This window comes from Acomys russatus, chromosome 16, assembly GCF_903995435.1.
Source record: "Acomys russatus chromosome 16, mAcoRus1.1, whole genome shotgun sequence".
Lineage (NCBI taxonomy): Eukaryota > Metazoa > Chordata > Mammalia > Rodentia > Muridae > Acomys > Acomys russatus.
The window spans coordinates 26,984,348-27,006,604 of NC_067152.1; the positions used below are offsets into that span (position 1 = coordinate 26,984,348).

General features: G+C 50.7%; 1 protein-coding gene across 3 annotated transcripts in view; it reads right to left on the reverse strand.

Annotated features, from left to right (window-relative positions):
- Nucleotides 1–106: 106 nt before the first annotated feature.
- The window catches only part of Znf385c (zinc finger protein 385C), a 31,572-nt gene continuing 9,421 nt past the window's right edge, over nt 107–22,257 (reverse strand). The window contains exons 2-8 of one of the 3 annotated variants that reach the window (XM_051158622.1): nt 11,145–11,296; nt 7,702–7,812; nt 4,895–5,060; nt 2,578–2,874; nt 1,819–2,015; nt 1,384–1,479; nt 107–851 (exon numbers count right to left, since the gene is read on the reverse strand). In XM_051158622.1, the coding sequence (XP_051014579.1) occupies nt 615–851; nt 1,384–1,479; nt 1,819–2,015; nt 2,578–2,874; nt 4,895–5,060; nt 7,702–7,812; nt 11,145–11,296 (1,256 nt within the window). In that variant the 3' untranslated portion in view covers nt 107–614. Of the gene's footprint in view, nt 852–1,368; nt 1,480–1,818; nt 2,016–2,577; nt 2,875–4,894; nt 5,061–7,701; nt 7,813–11,144; nt 11,297–22,257 lie in introns of all 3 variants that reach the window. The other 2 variants (XM_051158621.1, XM_051158620.1) reach the window with 2 other exon arrangements.

A 22,257-nucleotide genomic window follows, 5' to 3' on the forward strand; every position in this document is an offset into this window, starting at 1 on the left:
TTGTAGACCAGGTTGGCCTTGAACTCACAGTGACCCACCTACCTCTGCCTCCCGAGTGCTGGGATTAAAGGTGTGCGCCACCACACCTGGCGCTTCCTTTTTTTCAAGACAGTGTCTAACTATATGTCCCAGTCTGACTTTGAACTCATGATCCAGGTGCTAGGACCACAGGCATGCACCACCACACCTGGCTACCCCATGGTAAACATGCCTGATAGATTCCAACCCACTTCCGCTTGAGATCCCTAGCTCTAGTGATTGTCCATGCGGCCCTAGACCATGGCAGGAGAGGCTGACTTGTGGGAGCTAAAATGTAGAGTCAGCTCTGTGTTAAGTGTCCGGTTGGGGTGGGGGTATGAGAGCACCATGAGGCTAGGACTGTGATTTTGCATAGATCTTTGGGATTTGTCGAGCCATGGATGCAGGGCAGCCCAGGACTGGCCCAGGAAAGGAGGGCAACGGTGGTCCTCAGACCCGGGGGACTGGAAAAACCCCAGTCTGAGTGAAGAGCAGCTACCCCAGGTTAGGTGGGAACCCAGAAACTGCAAAAGGCAGTGTCTGTGGGATGTGGAGACAAGTGTCTGGAAGGAAGAGCTAGGGTGTGTTTGGGACTCCTAATAGGGAGCAAAAAGGATGGGGCTTGCAGCAGGGCGGACCGTTCCTGCTGGAGTGCGAAACAGAGCTGGGCCCAGGACAGGAGCTGGAAAGAGGGCAGCAGCTGCAGTGGCAGCAGGCCGGAGGGCCAGGGGTCCTGGCAGGGCACAGATAGCAGCAGCCGCAGTGGGCAGCGGACTGGGCAGGAAGCGGGCTGCCAGTGTCTTGGTGAGTTGCTTCTGCAAGGCCAATTTAGACTACAAAAACAAAACAAAACAAAACAAAACAAAAAACAGAGAAATGGACAGGGTCTTTGATACCAGAGACGCCCACCCCCTCCCTGGGCTACATCCAAGAGCTTTTTTGCCTCAGGGACGTGCCTTTTAGAGTTCCAAGTCGAACCCCCTCCTTCCCACCCCCAAACAGCCATTCCAGGGGGCTTGCTGGGCCACCTGTCTTCCTGCCCAACAGATGGACAACCTCAGGACAGGCAGCTCTGTTAGGGGTAGGAAGAAGAGATGGTCTCTAGGATAAGCACACCCACCCCTGGCTTTTGCCCCTCATATTATGACCTTAGCCCACCCTCTCATGCTCCCGGAAATTCCTCTGGGTGTAGCCCAACCCCACCCCTAACTCTGTCCCTGTCCAGGGACCTGCAGGGCCAGCAGCCTCCTTCCTGCCATATTCCAAGTCTTTCAGCTGGCCCTTCCTCCTACTCTCTCCCTTGTAGACCCTGGTCCCCCCCCCCCCACCCTGTTGCCTAGAGACAAGTACCTTGAGGACACTCACAGCCAGCGCTGTGTGCTTCTGCAGTTTGCTGTGCTGGCTGGAGGACTTGGGGGGCTTCCCAGCCAGACGGTCTTTGTGCCTCCGGCTGCTCATATGCTAACAGACAGATTGAAAATGAGATGACGAAGACCACAGAACCAACCCAAAACTATTCTGTTACCCAGACTCTTTTAGACTTCTCTACCCACAGATCTCACATTCAACACACACACACACACACACATACACACACACATACACATCTCACATTCAACACATACAGAGATCTCACGTTCAACACAGACACACACAGATCTCACATTAACACACACACAGACACACACACACGATGGGCTCTGATGGTGGGGCAGCCCTGCCACATCCATCCAGCCATCAGTGGCCATCAACCCTTCCTCCCTTGCTGTGATGCCCACCCTATCCTGGCCTCCCTTCTACCTGCTTGAGCTGGGTCTCTGAATTGACCTGGAGCTGACAGAGGGCACAGTGGAAAGAAGGGCTTGGTCCCTGCCGGCCTCCATGATTTCCGGTCACTTTCTTTGTCTTGTGTCCAGCCCCTCCCCGGGACACAGGACGGCCCCGCCCTCTCCGGGGAGCCCCTTGATGACCCTCTACCATCCATCGGTGCTTCGCTCCTTGAAGGAAAGAACACAGTCTGTCAGAACCGAAGAGAAGCTGCAGCACCAAACAAAGTTAGCTTGGCTGCCCCTCTCTGCACACACATGGCCCTCCAGCCACACGGGCTTCTCTCTTCCCAGCAGTTTGGTTTGTCTATGGCTTCCTGTGGACATCCATGAAGGAAGAAGGCCTTTTATAGTCAGCCGGGGAAAAGTCCCTTCCTTTTGTTTTGATCCAAGGAGAATGGAGGAGGGTACTCCGGTCCTTAGTGACCTTTAGTTCTGGTTGCTGCAGGTTTCTCTTCCCAATGTTCCTCTCCTGGGATCAAGAAGATGCTTGCAGCTGGACATGGTGGCACACGCCTTTAATCCCAGCACTCGGGAGGCAGAGGCAGGCGGATCACTGTGAGTTCGAGGCCAGCCTGGTCTACAAAGGGAGTCCAGGACAGCCAAGGCTACACAGAGAGACCCTGTCTCGAAAAGCCAAAAAAAAAAAAAAAAAAGATGCTTGCATCGTTACAATGACTAGGGTTCCTCTGTCACCCAGCCATGAGTAGCATGGCCCCTGGGGAGCGCTGACCTGTGTTGTGAGCCTGAAGCTGAGAGGCAGAGTTCACTGTCACTTTACACGTAGGGCAGTAGAGGCGCCCCTTCTCGCCCCTGCCTTCCCCATTCACTCCACTTCCCACAGCCACTTCTGCTGGCTCAGGCCCTGGTGCTTCCCTGCCAGGATCCGGGGAGCAGGGTGGGCAGGAAGAGGAAGATGAGGAAGAGGAAGCAGCAGCATCCGAGAGGTCTGAGTGGGCTGGCTCTCTGACTCTTGGGTCTGGGGTCGTTGGTAGCTGAAGTGAAGGGTCGAGAGGAGGGGATGCAGGATCTGCGAGGAGATGAAGCATGTGAGGCTCAGCACTGACCCAGAGATAGAACGGGAGGGCAGAAGGCTTCCTGGTAAAGGGACAGCTAGCACTACGTTCTGCGCTCACCCTGCCACCAGCTCACTAGGCAAACTTGTGCCTCAGTTTTCTTGTTTTGTTTTTGTTTTTGTTTTTCGAGACAGGGTTTCTCTGTGTAGCCTTGGCTGTCCTGGACTCACTTTGTAGACCAAGCTGGCCTCGAACTCACAGCGATCCACCCGCCTCTGCCTCCCGAGTGCTGGGATTAAAGGCGTGCGCCACCACGCCCGGCTTCTTATATAAAAGTTATAAAATTAGACAGCAGGAAGCCCTCTCAGCTTGATGTTCTAGCTCCTAGGTGCTAGAATCTTTGTAGAATATTATTCATAATAGCACAAAACTGGAAATTGGAGAGACCCATCAAGCCGGAGAAGGCTAACTACTACATGTAAACTCAAAGACACAATGAATGTGGGTGTGGTTTGTGGGGAGGAAATTTTTTCCTTTTTCTTTTTTGTCAGAATCGCATGTATCTCAGGCTGGCCATGAACTCACTATGTAGCTGAGGATGCCTTGAACTTCTGATCTCCCTGCCTCCACCTCCCTAGTGTTGTGGTCATGGGTTTGTGCCTCTAGGCCCAGTTTTGTGACGATATTTGGAGTCAAACCCAGGCTTCCCTGGCTGGTATGCAAGTACTCTACCCACTGAGCAATACTCCCTGCCCCGTGTCCTTTGTTTGCTGAAACTTGATGCGTAGCCCAGGCTAACCTGGAAGTCTCCTTCCTCAGTCTATAAGGAGTGTATCCACTAGCTGAGAAACAGGGGCTTCTCCCTCTGGCCCCCAGGAAACAAACAAACAAACAAACAAACCTACCCACATCTGGACGCAGACTGGTGACCTCCAGATTGTGGAGAAAATACATTTCTGTTGTGTCAGCCCCCTACTTTGAAGCCATTTGTTCTGCCAGGCTCAGGGGACTAACGCAGGTAGTAGTTGGAAAGAATCCTAGCTCAGGCTAGTACCGGTGGCATGTTCCCCTGGCCAGAGTTGGCCCGAGGGAGGAACCGTAGGTGTCTGCCTGTGCTTGTATATACAGAATAATTTCCCAGCAAGAAAGATGGTGAAGGGCCAGAGAGATGGCTCAGAGCTAAGAGCATTCACTGCTCTTGCAGCAGATGGAATGCAATCCCCAACACCCACACCAGGCGGCTCACAGCCCTTGTACTCCAGCCCCAGGGGAGCTATGCCCTCTTCTGACCTCTATGTTTCACGGACTCCCCACACATACAGGCACACAAACAAAACCAAACAAAAATCCAAGTTAAAAAAAAAAAAAAGAATTGGGACTGAAGACATCGCTCCACTGGCTGCTTTTCTAGAAGTCCTGAGTTCAATTCCCAGAAACCACAGGTTGGCTCACAACCATCTATAATGTGATCTGAAGCCAGGCATGGTGGCACACGCCTTTAGTCCCAGCATGCGGGAGGCAGAGGCAGACGGATAGATGTGAGCTCAAGGCCAGCCTGGTCTACAAAGTGAGTCCAGGACAGCCAAGGCTACACAGAGAAACTCTGTCTTGAAAAACTACAAATAAGAGCCGGGCGTGGTGGCACACGCCTTTAATCCCAGCACTCAGGAGGCAGAGGCAGGCGGATCGCTGTGAGTTCGAGGCCAGCCTGGTCTACAAAGCGAGTCCAGGATGGCCAAGGCTACACAGAGAAACCCTGTCTCAAAAAAACCAAAAAAGGAAAAAAAAAAAAAAAAAAAAAAAAAAAAAGAAAAGAAAAACTACAAATAAATAAATAAATAAATAAATAAGCTATAATGTGATCTGATGCCCCCTTCAGGCCTGCAGGTGTACATGCAGCTAGAGCATTGCATACATAAAATAAATACGTAAATCTTTAAGAAAGAAAGAAGATGGATGGTGAAGAGCCAAAGTCACTTAAGCCACTGTCAGAAGCAGCCTGCCTCATTGTGCAGACCTGAACTCAAGGCTTACCTTTGCTCTCTGAGTTTCTGGGGCTTCCACTGGCTGGAGGTGAGGCTGAAGACACCACTATCCCATTTGGGGTCAAATTCCGAGGCCTTTGCTTGCTCTTGGCAGCTTCGACAGCCTTAAGTTTTCGGGCGTGTCTGTGGCCCTTGTAATGAGCTTCAGCCTGGTTCTGGAAAAAGGAGGGGATAGGTCAGCTCCCTTGGGTCATGTGTCTCATCCAGGAAGGAAGTTGAGCAAAGGGACTGGCCAGAGGGATATTGGGTCAAAGGGACACAGGGCTTGGCCACAAAGGAGTGAGATCAGTGTCACCATCATTGTCCTGAAGTTTATAGAATGTGTTCTCACACAGGCACTCTGATACAGGCAGCTGTGCCATCAAAATCAAACAGCCATATATAAGCTATATATCTTTTCTTTTTCTTTCTTTCTTTCTTTCTTTCTTTCTTTCTTTCTTTCTTTCTTTCTTTCTGTTTTTTGAGACAGGGTTTCTCTGTGTAGCCTTGACTGTCCTGGACTTGCTTTGTAGACCAGGCTGGCCTCAAACTCACATCGATCCGCCTGCCTCTGCTTCCAGAGTGCTGGGATTAAAGGCGTGTGCCACCACCGCCCAGCTAAGCTATGCATCTTTAGGCAAGTCAACACCTCACTGAATTTCCTCACTCATAAAGGGTGTGTGTGTGTGTGTGTGTGTGTGTGTGTTGAACTGGAAATTGGACACAGAGTCTTGTGAGTGCCAGACAAATGCTCTCCGCAAAGCTACATTGCCAGCCCTGTTTGCTTCTATTATGTCTTCCCAGATCCAGATGGGTTGAGCCCAGGGACATTCACCAGGTGATACCACTGAGTCTCTGCCTGTATGCACAGAATATTCTGGAAATGCACTACTTACTGTGTGGTCCAGGCTGGCTTCAAACTCATGATCCTCCTGCCTCAGCCTCCTGAGTACTGGGATCAAAAATGTGCACCACTGTGCCCAGCTTTGTGACTATCCATGTTAAATGGGACACAAATTGTAAGGGTCTAGTTTATATAGTAGAATGTTAAAGGGTACACATATGAAAAGCACAGCAGTTCGTCCCCCCTTTGGGTTTTTTTGTTTTGCTTTTTTCGAGACAGGGTTTCTCTATGTAGCCCTGGCTGTCCTACACTCACTTTGTAGACCAGACTGGCCTCAAACTAACAGTGATCCGCCTGCCTCTGCCTCCCAAGTGCTGGGATTAAAGGTGTGGGCCATCACACCGGACCTGCCTTTGATTTTTGTTTTTATTTGGGGGGGGGGGTGTTGGTGTTTTGTTTTTTGGGTTTTTTTTTGTTTGTTTTATTTTTGAGACAGGGTTTCTCTGTGTAGTCCTGGCTGACCTGGACTCACTTTGTAGACCAGGCTGGCCTCGAACTCACAGCGATCCACCTCTCTCTGCTGGTGTTACAAGCATGTGACACCACACCTGGCTCACAGCAGTTCTTATATTTTGGGTTTATATACTCCAAAAAATTCATTCCATTGTTCATTTTGTTGTTTTTTCCTTTTTTTTTTTTCTTTCAGAGCTGAGGACCAAACCCAGGGCCTTATGCTTACTGGGCAAGCACTCTACCATTTAGCTAAATCCCCAACACCCTCCCCCGCCCCTTGTTCATCTTTGAAAAATAATTTCTGAGGGGGCTGGAGAGATGGCTCAGTGGTTAAGAGTGCTGCCTGCTCTTCCAAAGGTCCTGAGTTCAATTCCCAGCAACCACATGGTGGCTCACAACCATCTGTAATGTGATCTGATGCCCTCTTCTGGCCTGCAGGTATACATGCAGGCAGAACACTGTATATATAATAAATAAATAAATCTTATAATAATAATAACAATAATAATAATAATAATAATAATAATAATAATAATAATAATAATAATAATAATTTTTGAGCATTTGCTGTTGGCTTGGCCATTCTGCCAGGATCTACTTATAAAGATATGCTCCTTTCAGCAATTCCCTTTGGCAACTTCTTGTGGGAGGTGTGGCCTAAACATCTGGAGAGACCACCACAGCTGGAGTGTCAGCATCCTTTCTGCTTCAGCGGAGTCTCTCTTGTCTCTCTCAACTCCTATTTCCTACAGGTGGGAAAGACAAGCCTCCACAGCCCTTCCTTGAACTCTAGCTACAATCCACAGTGGTTTTGACATCTCACCAACCCCCACAGAAGGCTCCGCCTCTCTCCTAGGACAGGCTGCAGTAGGATGCAGACCTCAGGGTCAGCCAGGACTGGGTTCAAATCCTAGCAATGCTATGGACCAGCTGTGTCCCCAGGCGAGTTTTTTTTTTTTTTTAAATCCACTCTGAGACTATATCCTACTCAGAAAAATGGAGATGCTAATTGTGTCTCTGTACCTCTCACACATGCATCATGAGTCCATTAAGATGATGACGTGTGGTGGGGCATGCCTTTAGTCCCAGCACTTGAGAGACAGAGGCAGGTGGATCTCTGGGAGTTTGAGGACAGTGTGGTCTCTATAGCAAGTTCCAGCTTCCTCCTCCCCCCACCCCACCCCCAAAAAGATGCTGAGGTGAATACATGCTGTAAACATCTGAAGTCCAGACCAGGAGCTCATACCATGGCCTTGGGACATCCAGATGATGGGTGTGAAGCAGAGGGGAGGGGAATGGAATCCCAGTGGGCTTCGGGTAGGCAGGAAGAGGGATGAGAAAGGGGCAGGAGGAGGAGAGGGTGGCGGTCAGAGCACAGTCCCTTTGATGCCAGTTCCTCTCACAACAGCCCAAAGGAGGCCCTGCTCCCTCCCAGCCCCAATTCCATGACTCCCTCTCACCGCTGAGTTGAACCTCAGGTGACAGATGTTACAGGAGATAAACAGCTTCTTCTTCAGAGGGGAGGGGACCCCAAATGTGTGGCTGATGACAGCTTTCTGGACTGGGTCCATCTGTGAAGGGGAGTGATAGGCTTAGTTCCTCCCACATGCTCAGGGAAAGGTACAGTTCAAAACATGGTCAGCCGCTGGGCACGGTGGCACAGGCCTGTAATCCCAGCACTTGAGGAGGCAGAGGCAGAGGCAGAGGCAGAGGCACAGGCAGAGGCAGGCAGATCTCTGACTTTTAAGGCCAGCTTGGTCTACAAAGCAAGTCCAGGACAGCCAAGACTACACAGAGAAACTTTGTCTCAGGAAAAAAAAAAAAGTTGTCAGCTTCCCAGAAATCCCCTATCCAGTGCTGTAACCCAGACAAGCATATGGCCTCTTTCTGGCAGATCTGAACTGTGAGGTGCCAAGGGGATGGCCAGGGTGACCTGTGTGCTTAGGGCCAAGGTCTGACGCTCCCAGGATCACCTTGGAGTTTTCTTGCTGCCCTTCTGCTTTTAGGTTTGAGATTTTGTTTTCTCTTTTCCAAGGAGCACAGTGTTGGGATGAAGGGCTGAGCACAGACCACAGCAGGGAAGGGACAGAGATGCTTTTGGCGGGGTCTCCTTTCTCCCAGCTCTTGTGCCTGGACCTGTGTTGGGGGTGGGAGTGAGGGGGGGAAGCCCTACTTCATCAGTGCTGCCTTCTTCCCAGAGTCTGATGTCTAAGCAGAGTGACAGCCATAGCCAGGGGGATGGGTGGCCAAGGCCGACAGCACAGAAAGGTCTGAGACCCCTCCCAAGTGGCAGGATTTTCTCTTTGCAATATGAACTTGAGTGTTCTTTTTTTCTTTAAAGATTTATTTATTATGTATATGGTGCTCTGCCTGTATTTACACCTGCAGGCCAGAAGAGGACATCAGATTACATTATAGATGATTGTGGGCCACCATGTGGTTGCTGGGGATTGAATTCAGGACCTCTGGAAGAGCAGGCAGCAGTCTTAACCACTGAGCCGTCTTTCTAGCCTCCGAGTGTTTTTTCTCTCTCTTTCTTTCTTTCTTTCTTTCTTTCTTTCTTTCTTTCTTTCTTGTAAAGGTTTATTTATTTATTATTATTATTTATTTATTATGTATACAGGCTCTGCCTGCATGTACCAGAAGAGGCATCAAATCACATTATAGATGGTTGTGAGCCACCATGTGGTTGCTGGGAGTTGAACTCAGAGCCTCTGGAAGAGCAGTCAGTGCTCTTAACTTCTGAGCCATCTCTCAAGCCCCTCCAAGTGTTTTCTTTTTCTTCCCAATTAATAAGTTTTGTCCATTTATTACTTCTTTTTTTGTTTGTTTATTATTTATAAGCAAGGTCTCCCCTAGCTCAGGCTAGCCTCAGACACCCTGTCTTCCTGCCCCATCTTCCAAGTCTTGGGATTATAGGGATGTAACACCGTGCGTTTTTCTTTCCTTTTTTTCTTTTGAGACTGTCTCTCAAGTATGCAGCCTGGTCTCAACCTCACTGTGTGGCTGAAGATGACCTTAAACTATTCCTCCTGCCTCAACCTCCCAAGTGCCCTCATATCTGATTCCTACAGTGCAAGGGATCAACTGAGGGCTTTGGGTGTGCTAGGTAAACTCTCTACTGACTAAGCCACTACAGCAGATGTTTTCTGTTGTCTTTCTTCAGGGGCCAAAGTTTTAGGGGTTTGTTTTGTCTGAGGTGTGTGGGTGGGTGCGTGGAGGTCAGAGTCTCACTATTATAGCTCAAGCTGGCCTCTAGCTCACTGTGCAGCCCAGGTTGTCATTGTCACACAATCCTTAGTCTCCAGAATGTTGGCTTTATGGGCAGGGCCACCGTGCTGTGCGTTTAGGGGCCTGGGTTGTTGGACTTAAACCATACGTTGTATGGTTTAGTCAAAAAGAGCTTTCCAAAGCTTCCTGAAGGAAGAAGCCTAAGGCAGAGAGGACGGTAAGGTGTACAGACTGCTCTGAGGACAGGAGTTCCAACCTGGACAGTGCCCAAGGGACAGCAGATCCAGCATCAGGATCTCAGAGGGAGGCCTTGGCCCTGGGCTAACAGCAGTGTCACCTGCCTTTGAGGAGCCATCTTTGGGCAATGAACACATCTGTAAATGAGAGTAGGGGCTGAAGCCTAGAGGCCCATGCCCAGATGTCTCATACTCCTCAGGACCTCTGTGCATCCCTGGAGGTGACAAAAGAGACATTACTGGGAGGGCATGTGACATAGTCTGCTAAGGATGGAGTGGAGTTCGTCTATGATCTCATTTGATTTTCAGAATCAAAAGGAGTGTTGTTTTTCACACCTCGTGGGGTACTCCTAACATTTGTTTCCCCCTAACACACCCCCACAGATGAGTACATGCACACGAGAGAGATGTACAGTCACCAAGCACATATGCTTAGAGGCAGTCGTAGACTCACTGACAAGGAGAGAGACACTCCCAGACATATAGATACTATGCAACCACAGATGGACTCTTTGGTTTTTTTGTTTGTTTGTTTGTTTGTTTGTTTTTTGTTTTTTGAGACAGAGTTTCTCTGTGTATCCTTGACTGTCTTGGACTCACTTTGTAGACCAGGCTGTCCTTGAACTCACAGCAATCTGGCTGCCTCTGCAGTGCTGGGATCAAAGGCGTGTGCCACCACACCTGGCCACACAGATGGACTCTTATCTAAAACACATACATACCTAGCACATAAAAGAAGGTACAAAGACACCCAAACCCCTCATATTCACATGCACACATATTACATACAATTCCCTAGGCATGTGCATGTGCACACATGCGTACACACACACACACACAAATCTTCACAAATAATATACAAAGTCACACCCACACATAATACACAGACCTCTAAATACACAAGCTCCAACACAAAGACAAAGCTCAAGGTCTGGAGCGATGGCTCAGCAGTTAAGAACACTTGCTATCCAATCATGAAGACTTTGGATCCCAGCACCCACATCACAAACCAGGTGTCCTTATGCAAGTCTGTAATCTCAGCCCTAGTGGGGATGGAGGTAGGAGGATTGCTGGGTCTTGCTGGTCTCCAGCCTTGCTGAGAAAACAGGAGCCCCAGGTTCGGGGAGAGATCATAGTGGACATCCAGTGACCTCCTTTGGCTGCTACACACGCACAGGCATATGCACCCACGCGTGTGAACATACACTGACTCAAATACATAATGAAACAAATACAGAAATGATAAAAATAAATCAAAGACACAATCCAAGTGTACACAGACAGACGTGGGTCATCAGTTGTGATGGGGAGGTGGGGATGACATCATCTCTAGCTAGGAGATAGCTGGGATCTGGGGCCCCATTCGAGTCACCATCCTTGCCCACCCCCCCCCCCCCCACTTGCATATGCCTCCACCCTCCTGCCCAGCCCCATACCGTGCTGAAGTTGGGGAAGAGACTGAGCGGGGTGGTGCCATTGAAGTGGAAGGCAAGCAAGTGCTTCAAGTCCAGCGGGGGTTGCAGAGGCCGGGTGGGCAGGGTCAGGGAGGCCAGCAGGGGGCTGGGGCTGCTGCTGGAGGCCGGGCCTGCTGCAGGAGGAAGAAGGGCAGGGTCTGAAATGAGGAGCCACGGGGCTCTCTGCCACCCTCTGCTGCCAGACTCCCGACTCCCTCTTTACAACTGCACCAGCCCAACCCAGTTGGGGAAACAGAGTCAGGGAGTCAACAGCCCAAGTCACCTAGGCAGAAGAGTGACACTCTCTCACTGACAGGGTCAGCACAGTGGCCCAAATAGACACCAAAGGAAGTCCAGCCAAGAGAGTGGTCAGAGAACTCAAAGTTGATATACACACAAGCATGGTGACAGCACTATGTGCTGTGTCTCCTCTTTACCCAAAAGCTCCAAACTCAGGGAGCGTAGGAAAAGGCCCGTTCCCTTCCCTCTCACCAATTGTCCCTCTGTCACTTCAGGTTCCATGCCACTCACAGAAGGGATGAAAAGAAAGCCAGAGGATGGGACTGGAGAGATGGCACAGTGGTTAGAAGCACTGGTCATTCTTCTACAGGACCCCGGCTGGATTCCCAGCACCCACATGGCAGCTCACAACCCTAACTCCAGTTCCAGGGAACCCAATGCCTGCCTCTGACTTCTGCAGGCATCAGGCACGCGCATGGTGCCCATACATATATGCAGGCAAACCACTCATACATGTAAAATAAATCTTTAAGAAAAAAAAAAAAAAAAAAAAAAACTCCCACAAACATAGAAAGAAAGAAGCCCACAGCATTCTGAAGGTCTGGGTCTCCAGTTCTGCTGAGGCACCCTGCTGCTTCCCTAGCACCCAGGGTGAGAGCCCAAGCCAGTCCTCAGGACCCACAGGAACAGCACTGTGGTTCTGTAGTCTTCAGTCTTAACAGTGTAAAGCCAAGGAAGGGAAGGGAAAAATAAAAGCAGAAAGTAAACCAGGCCATTAGATCCAGTCTTGGGTCCTGTAATTGCCAAACCAAAAGAAGCCCTTTTCAGCTCATGAGTGTTAACCCTCTGAAATATCAGTTAGGTTTACTTAGCATCTATAGATGTATGGCCTATCAACACAGCTGTATACAGAAAAGCCCGCAGGCAGCGGATGGGAGGTGGCGCGTGGGATGGAGGACACCTCTACCTCCACTGGAATCATTGTGTGCTTGACGTGTCGGTTTGTGCACAGTGTTGTGCTGTGCACCAGATGCAAGCACTGTTGTCTAGTTTAACACCTCTTAGGAAAAGAAACACTGCACAGCAAGCATGGGGCGAGGAAATTCTCAGGGACCTTCAACGCTGTTTCTTCCATTCCTAAGACCCAACCTTCCTTCCTTCAAACAAAAAGGAGACCCCAAAGAAAGAGTGTCACAGGGGAAAGGCAAATTCTGAAAGGCCAAAAAGGAACTTGCCCACTTGCCCAGGCTCTTCTTTCCTCACGGCCAGGGTGAGATTTGGTGCCAAGCAGGGGACAACAGGACAGCACAGTTAGTACGTCAGCTTGGGTATAGTATGGGGTAAGGGTGTGTGTGTGTGTGTGTGTGTGTGTGTGTGTGTGTGTGTGTGTGTGTGTGTGTGTGTGTGTGTGTGTGTGTGTGTGTGTGTGTGTGTCTCTTTCAATATCCACAGCCCCCAAAAAGACGAGAGGAGGCCACTCTCGGGTGAAGTCCCACCCCAGGAGTCCCTCCCATACCTACTCTCTAAGAACTCCATAGCCAATGTAAAAATCACACTCAGGCAGTAGCGGCTCAACCACCTTGATCTTCACCACCTGGCTGGCACCATGACCTCTCTCTGTCCCCCACCACCACCGCAGCTTGCGGCTCTGGCCCACCTTGTCCAGCAACCCCATGCTCACAGGCAACACCAAGACTGGGTTGGCAAAGTCAAGAAAAGAGCTCATGCAGCTCAGAATATGTACAGGCCAGTTTGGAGCACAAGGCTTAGTGGCAGACACCTGAGGGTAGCCACTAAGCGCTTGAAGAGCACGAAGTCGCCCAGTGTGCTGGTGCCCATCACCTTGGCCATGAAACTTCCCAGCAGCACCCAGTGTCCCCTTGTCATGCGGGCCCAGTTCCTCCGGCACCTCCAAGTAGCAGTGGGGACAAGTAGGCCACCTCATGAGGGTCTGGGGAAGGAGTCTCGCAGTCCCCTCCACATGGAGTCCAGGAAAGCTTTGCAGTACAGCCTTGGAGTAACCCACACTGCAGTAGATGGAACGTTCAATGCAGCTGTTGGGGTCAGACTCAGAGACCCTCAGTTCCTTCAGGAAACCGTGGAGCTACGCTGAGCTCACACAGCAAAGCTACGACTGTCATCAACACTGGCTACAGCAAGGCCAGGTCTGGCTCTTCATGCTGCAGGACAAGGATGACCTTCTGTGCTGAAGGCGGAACGTCTAGCAGCAGGTGAGTAATGGCTACGCAAGTGAACTGGCTCGTGGCCAAGCAGCCGGGGGTGGGGGGTGGGGGCGGGGCTGTGGCTCCCAAGGTGCGCACCAAACAAAGGCAGGTCTCGGCCACTGCTTCCACAACAGGCAACAAGAAGGCACTCTAGGTATTGGCTGGGGACCTGCCAAGTTAATAGCTGTGAAGTCCGAGGCTGCAACGGAGCTCAGGAACCATGGGGGAACTAGAGCTACCATGCAGACAAACAAGACATCCGATCTGCTCTTGCATTCACCCAGACAGGCATGGGGCTCGGGGTCTGTCCAGCAAGATGGCCAGTGCAGATCCATAAACAGTGAGGCGAGTGGCCCTGAGCTTCAGGCTGACATGCCTGGGAGGTCACTGGGAAGACTAGAACTGAGCCAGGCCAGTTTGGGTACAGATGTGCCAAAGACCTGCAGGATGTCCAGGAGTTGGCGAGCAATGCAAAAGTGGTAGCAGGCTGGCCATCACATGGGAACCCCAAAGTGGCAAACAGAGCCAGACTACGGGACTCCGCCCACCCCCTGGTCTCACCTAGCAGCAGCCCCACATCTGGGGGATGCCTTCAGCCTCCGGCAGTCCTCTGTGTGCAAGACAGTGGCAGTGGCCACCTGGGACAACCAGGAAGATGAAAGGAAAGACAGCGGTTCGGCTTGTCCTCCAGGCTGGGAGAGGCAGGCAGTATGGGGAGTGGGGGGGAGTGGGGGGGCTATCAGAAGAGTACAACCTTGGGGCCAGACAGACTCTGCCACTTGTTGGCTGTGCTACCCTAGGGAAGTCACTTGACCTGTCCAAGCTTCAGGCTTTTTCTCAGCTCTAATACCTGCCTGCCCTCATCTCTCAAAAGGCTATACTATGAGTTATAAAGTGTAAACCTGTTATTGAATTTATGAGTGTCAAGTGATCTACAAACATTAAAAAAAAAGGCTAAGAAGGCCGAGCCTGGTGGCGCACGCCTTTAATCCTAGCACTTGGGAGGCAGAGGCAGGCAGATCGCTGTGAGTTGGAAGCCAGCCTGGTCTACAAAGGTAGTTCAGGACAGACAGGGCTACACAGAGAGACCCTGTCTCGAAAAACAAAACAAAACAAAATGCTAAGAAAGGTGGATTGCTGTTGCTGTCTCATCCTGGTGTTCTTTGCAGCCTTGCCCCAATCTGCTTTGCTCCTGCTGGGACTGGCTGGGCTCTCCTCCTATTTGATAGCTCAGACACTCACCAATAGACAATATTCACTATCAATTCCTGACCAAACAAGGGTTCCAGTTATGTGTCCTTTATCTCTACCCCGTCCCTGCCCCTGCCCCCCAGGACTAACCCAATTGAACCTAGGCAGAGCTGTAGCTTGCACAACTCTAGGGCCCACTTGGGTAACTTAGAGCTTAAAGGGGATCAGGGTAAAAATGGGAAATTTATAGAAAGCCCAGGCTCAGGACTATATACAGTGCCCTGCCCGGAAAGCAGATGTCACAAAGACCGACCTTTACCTGATTTTTTTTTTTTTTTTTTTTTTTTACTGTATCCCAGGGCTGCAAGTTCACTATGTAACTAGATAGTCTTGAACCTCTGAACCTCCTGCCTTTACTCTCCCAAGTGCTGGGATTACAGGTGTGTACCACTTGCATCTGTCTCTGAATTTTGTGTTTTGTTTTGGAGACAAGGTTTCCTGGAACTCACTTTGTAGACCAGGCTGGCCTCAAACTCAGAGATTTGCCTGTGTCTGCCTCCCAAGTATTAGGACTAAAGGCGTGTGGCACTGTCACCCAGCTTAATTCTGAATTTTTGTTTGCTTATGTGTGTTCGGCTTTGTTTTGAGACAGGGTCTCACTATGTGGCCCTGGCTGTCTTGGAACACACTATGTAGACCAAACTGGCTTCAAAGTCCTGGAAATCTTTCCTTCCTCTACCTTCTGAGTACTGGCATTAAAAGCATGTACCACCACAACAGGATGAATTTCTTTTGGTTTTTTTGTTTTGTTTTTCAAGACAAGGTTTCTCTGTGTAGCCTTGGCTGTCCTGGACTCACTTTGTAGACCAGGCTGGCCTCGAACTCACAGCAATCCACCTGCCTCTGCCTCCTGAGTGCTGGGATTACAGGATTACAGGTGTGTACCACCATGCCTGGCCTGAGAAAAAAAAATTGTTTTTAATTGAAACTAATTTGAGTTTTTCAAAAGTGCAGTGAAAACTCGTCAAACCCAGTGATAAGTCAGTCAGGGCTCCAGATCACCAGTTTGCAACCTCTGGCCCGGGGAGTGAGAAGTGTGCCTGTGCTCACCAAATGAGAGGAGTCGGGTCTGGCTTGTTCACTGTTGTCCTCAATGTGCCTGCATAGTGCCAGGCATGGAGACAGGCCTTGGTGAAGGTTTGGCATAGTGGAGGTATGAATGAAGTGTGCTGGTTCCTACCCAGAGGCCTAGCATACTGGAGCTTTTCCCAGGTGGCTCAGTGCCTCCCTCCCTCTGTCCTCCCCTTACCTCTGGCTGCTACCCACCTGCATGTGCCTCACCCTCCTGGGACTGTACTATTCACTACGCTATCTGTCCCCAGCTGTGTCTGACACATGCTGAACCTCTGCTGCTCAAGCAGGGCCGAACAGCGGTTATCAGACGCATCCTCTTTAGCCATGTGGTACACAGGGGCAGCCTAGGCACTTGGGCCAGGTCTGTCTCCACCTTGAAGGCCCTGGAGGTGTGGGAGTAGTTCCCAGGTGAGGGTAGGTCCCTCCACCCTCAGGAGGGGCTTCCAGAGTGGGCAGGCTGGCCCTGGTTGACTGCCAGAGCCTGGAAGTTGGTAGAATAGAGGGTATTCTCGCCTTTGTATGCTTAAGCCTGGTGACACTCTAGACCGAACATCAGCTTCCGCTTATAATCCACGTCCTGCCAAGGAAGCCCTCCTTTCCACTGCTTACTGGAGTACCGCTTACACTTTTTTTTTTTGGTTTTTTGAGACAGGGTTTCTCTGTCCTAGACTCACTTTGTAGACCGGGCTGGCCTCGAACTCACAGCGATCCACTTGCCTTTGCTTCCCGAGTGCTGGGATTAAAGGCGTGCGCCACCACCGCCCAGCAGCGCTTACACTTCTTGTTGGAGTTGGAAGCCTCTCCAGTGGGCTTCTTCCCAAAGGGCACTGTGCTTGCTCGCAGAGGACTCAAGACCCCCTCCAAACGCTTATGCCCCGCCGGCTTCCCTCAGCCACAGGGCAACTCCCTAGAGAGCGACAGCCCACTAAGCTAAGGGGGAAAGCCATCCATATAACTTAGCCTGGAAAGTTTATCCCAGCTCTGCTATAGAAGACTGGAGATGAAAGAGACAAGGGAGAAGGGGTGTTGGGGTGGGGGGTGGGGCTTAAGCTGTCCACAGGGATGAGCTGGAGTGACACTGGGAGGAGGTAAGGGGGTTCCCTAGCCCCTTCCAAGGGTCTCCCTCCTTCCAGCAGGAGGAAGGTACTCATTAGCAATGTCTGCTGGAGTATCTGAGAACACAGCAGTGATTTTTAGCCCAAATTGAGTCCTGGAGACAGATGTGATTCTCAAGGGCTCCTGAGTGTTCTGTAGCTGGGCTAGGCTACAGCACAGACCTCCTGATTCCTCACTCACAGAATGCTGTCCTCAAAGCCCACAGACACTCGTAGCATCTGAAGGACTTCAACACAGAACTGAGCATCCCAAGGTCATCTGCTTTCCCCTGGCACATCTGTCCCTGCGTGTGTGTGTGTGTGTGTGTGTGTGTGTGTGTGTGTGTGTGTGTGTGTGTGCGCGCGCGCGCATGCTGGCTCATATTCATGTGGCCCTGGGGCAGGCAACCCAGGAATAGGCTACAGGGTGAGGACAGGCTGCAGGCTAGGCTGCCGGCCGAGTACAGCTAGCTGGTTGCCTCTACGTCCGCATAGACACGATGCCAGGATGAGTCTCTGAGATCTGAAGGTCATGTCCAGTTGGGTCAGGCCTGCCAACTGTACCTCCTAGTGATATGGAGTTTGTCCTCTCTTCTTGGGCCCAACAGCAGCCCAACCAGCAGCAACTACAGTTTATCCAGTCAGCAGAAACCGAGTCAGGCCCTGGGTTAAGAGTGTACAGGAACTAGGTGGTGGCAGTGGCGGCTGCGGCGGTGCATTCCTTTAATCGCAACACTCGGGAGGCAGAGGCAAGTGGATCTTTTGTGAGTTTGAGACCAGCCTGGTCTACAAAGTGAGTTCCAGCACAGCCAAGGCATACACAGAGAAACCCTGCCTCAAAAACAAAAACAAAAAACAAAAAACAAAACCAAAACCAAACAAAAAATGTTCCCAACTCCCGCAAAAACAAACAAACAAACAAAACAAAAAAACCCAACAACAAAAAACTGTACATGATTCCCCAAGATTATTACTGTCTATCGGTGAGGAAACTGAGGCACTGGCTTGTCATTTGCCTAAGATTTCTCAAGCTGCAAGCAGCTGATGTAGAATCAGAACACCTCTCGACTCAAACTGGCCAGGCCCAGGCGGGGATCTCACCCTCTTGCCTCTGCCTCTGCATTGTTCCCCTACAGGCCAGCACATTCAGCTGATTCAGCCATGGGGCTGCTTTGCTTTTGCCTCTTCAGTGGGACCTTACTTTTTAAATCAGGCACCTTGCCAAGAGCCAAGACTTTCCCAGCCTCCAAACATTGCTGTAGTCTTAAAAAAAAAAAAAAAAAAAAAAAAAAAAATTGTTATTAAGTATACAGTGCTCTGCTTGTACTTACACCTGCAGGCCAGAAGAGGGCACCAAACCATATTACACATGAGCCACCATGTGGTTGCTGGGAATTGAACTCAGGACCTCTAGAAGAGCAGCCAGTGCTCTTAACCACTGAGCCATCTCCCCAGCCCTAAATCTCTGCATTCTTAGTGCCTCCTGTTTACCTGCCTAACCACCCCCAAAAGGCTATTTCATAAAGCTGCTGAAGTTGTTACTGTGGTCTGTCTGTCTGTCTGGAAACTGAACTCAGATCTCTTTATACTCTCGTCCCCTGTCACTTTCTCCTGAGCCTAGAATCCCCATCCTTCCTCGCTCCTAGATCAGCTCTGCCTCGCTGAACATCTCAGAAGTCCCCTCTGCTACCCTAATCCCCACAGCTGGCCTGGTACCTGGCCTCCAGTCTGAGGCAATTCCCTATGCGCGGGAGGGACAGGGTCTTACGTGTAGACCAGGCTGGCCTCAAATGTGCTAGAAAGAGAATGCCCTTGAACTTCTAGCTCCTGGCTGTAGGTGTGTGCCTGTAATCAACCTATCTAGCTCTATGCATGCTGGAGCAGAAACCCTGGGCTTCCGGCATGGCAGGGGAGCATTCTACTAGCTGAGGACACGTGTCCGCAGGCTAATAACTTCTTCATGTGTGAACCCCAGATAAGGCAATGAGACACGTTATTGTCTTATTGATCGGAATAGCAATAGTTTTGAGAATTAAAAAAAAAAAAGCAAGCCGCGCGCGCATGTGTGTGTGTGTACGCACACACCACCTGTGAGAATCAACCTTGGGCACTTGCCAGAGGTTAAAAATCAATTCCTCTCTGCGCCAGGCGTGGTGGCACATGCCTTTAATGCCAGCATTCAAGCAGCAGAGGCAGGCGGGTCGTTGTGAGTTCGAGGCCAGCCTGGTCTACAAAGTGAGTCCAGGAAAGCCAAGGTTACACAGAGAAACCCTGTCTGGAAAAACCAAAAAACAAAACAAAACAAAAAATCATTTCCTCCCTCATCTTTTCTTCCAACAGCCTGTGATTCTAACACTTTTTCCTGCTCACCACCCAAAGGATGTGAGAATATGGGACACGTGCAAGTATAAGATTGGGGTGATAGATGCCATCCTGAAAGTTTGTCAGATCTTTCCCATATTCCTAGAACTTTAGTGTCCCACCCAGGCTGGGACACTCTGGGTTTGACGCCAACTCTCGTGTCCCCATGCCACTTCCACACATTCCCACCGAAGACACTGAAGACATCATTTTGGGTGGTGGGTACTCTGGCCACGGCCTCCTTGGGCTCCACTGACCCATGGCAGACACTAGCAGTAATGGGCAAAGAGGCACCAGCAGTGGCGGCGGTTGAGGGTCTTCGGCCGAGCCACAGTGCCCCAGGGTCTCACCTGGCAAAACCACCTCCTGGGACTCCAGTCAATGCCCTCTGCACTGGCCTGGCCTTATTCCGTTGCAGTGGGAGTCACTGTGGTCAGGCCACAGAGAGCTAAGGGAACAGGAGTCCATTTGGTTACTGCATCTATGGGCGGGTTCCTAGGAGAGCTCACAGGAATGAGACAGACAACTAGATCGCTGAAGGCTGCAGGTTGCCCGGAGTTCTGAAAGTCATGGACTCAGCAGCACTCTGGGGTCGGGGGAGCAGGTGGGAAGCCGAGTGACAGCAGTGGGAAGGACACTAGAGGTTGTAGTGAATTTCCACATCGTGAAGTATACCCCTGCCTTCCTGGGAGAAATGAAGGTCTAGCTAGATTTAATTCTTCTCCTGGAGACTCTTGGGGATCTATCTGTCTCTCTCTCTCCCTCTCTCCCTCTCTCTCTCTCTCTCTCTCCTCTTGGGGATCTATCTGTCTCTCTCTCTCTCTCCCCCCCTCTCTTTTTGGTTTTTCGAGACAGGGTTTCTCTGTGTAGCCTTGACTGTCCTGGACTCGCTTTGTAGACCAGGCTGGCCTCGAACTCACAGCAATCCACCTGCCTCTGCCTCCCAAGTGCTAGGATTAAAGGTGTGCGCCACCACCACCTGGCTCAGGGATCTATCTCTTTATCTGAGAAATGGGTTTGTAGTTACGGGAGGAAGGGTAGTATAGAAATGGCAGTGAGGACCAGAGAAGGTACTGAAGAAGGGATTGGCTTGCTTCCGCAGATTCAGAGAACACCAAGGTATTGGTGGCCCTTGTCTCTCCTGTCAACACACAGTCACCTGGACATGCCTTCCAGACCCCTCACAATTAGGAGCACCGTTCTCCACATAAGGGCTAGGTAGGGAATGTGGTGGTTTCTGATGCCAAGCCTCCAGGTGACTCACCGTCGGCCTCTGACATTCATGCTCTGGAATGGAGCGTGAGCCTCGGCGCATGTGTACAGGCCCGTCTGCCTATGCTCAAATCAAGCAGCAGCCCCTACTGTCCCAGGATAGTACATGGGTCTAGGTTCTCTCCTCTCAAATGTGTAGGGTAGATGGGTGGGTACCTTCGTTGATAGGATTTTGAAGTAACGTGCCTCCCCCCAAGCCCCCCAACCCCCTCCCCCGCTTCTTCTCCAAGTGTCTGGGAGAAGTCCCAGCCCTGGCCAAAGTCCGAGCCTGATCCAAATCACTGCATGGTTGTCTCAAGAAAAGACGAGTTGTTGACGCTGGGCACACAGAGAGTAAGCCAGACTGACTGCATGAAGAGGCAGCTAAGCCTAGGGCTCCAGTTCAGGCTGGGGCAGGAGTGCAGAACGGGCGTCTTAGGAAATAACATCATCCTGGCTGCCACGGGACAGAGAGGGTCCAAGGAAACCGCATTTTGTAGTTGTGCCATAATTGGAAAAGATTGATGCCCACCCAGAGGTCCACAGGTACCCACACCTGTTGGCTCTGTTTTTTAACAATTAAACTTTATTATACAACCCAACTAGCTCCACTCAGTCTGTCACAAGGTATTCATGGGGTACCCCAAGGGTAAAGCCCGCCAAGACTGCTTCCACCTGTGACAAAGCTTAATCTTTCCCACACACACCGATGGCGCTAGACATAGATGCCGAGGCACGTGTGCACATACGTCTCCCCACCGTGAAGCCCAGTCTCATGTGCAGTATGTGATACCCGTGCAGTGACACACATCCCCTCAGGGGCCCAGTGTGAGCCTGCACGTACACACAGATGGGCACGATCAGCAGACCAGTGGGCACACAGCCTCACAGATGCCTCTAAAACCCAAGAAACCAAAAGCATGAGCTGAAGGGCACACACCTTGATGAAGAAAGACGCTGACACACTAAGGCTGCCACCCAGGGCAAGGGCACTCGCACACTTCCTCACAAAACCAGATGCATCTGACTCCTGAGATCATATGACCAAACACAGTCCTAGGTCGGAGGGTAGAGACCTCCTAGAGGCACACATACATGCCGTGCACATATCAGAACAACAATGCCATTTTTAATCATAGATTAAAACAAACAAACAAACAAACAAACTCAGAGGAAGGGGTTCATGAGGCCCTGATGGTCTATAAGCAGTTAGTGCTTTTTAGGGGAGAGGGAGGCATTTTTCTTAGTGGTGTAGCCATGGGTAAGGTGCCCACAGCCCCATAAATAATCTCTCCTGTAAGCATGCTCCTGCAAGCAACCTTAATGTGAAATTCATCGACTCACCAAAAAAGAAAACAACAGAACGTGGAAGTAGAGATGGGGTTATTTGGGAAGAGGGAGGGGGGTCAGCAGGAGGGAAGAGGGGGGGATGATGAGGGAAACTATCATCAACATACATTATATGCAAATATGAAAATATCATGATGAAAGCCAGGTGCAGTGGCACATGCCTTTAATCCCAGCACTCAGGAGGCAGGGGCAGGCAGAGCGATGTGAGTTCAAGGCCAGTCTGGTCTACAAGGCAAGTCCAGGACAGCG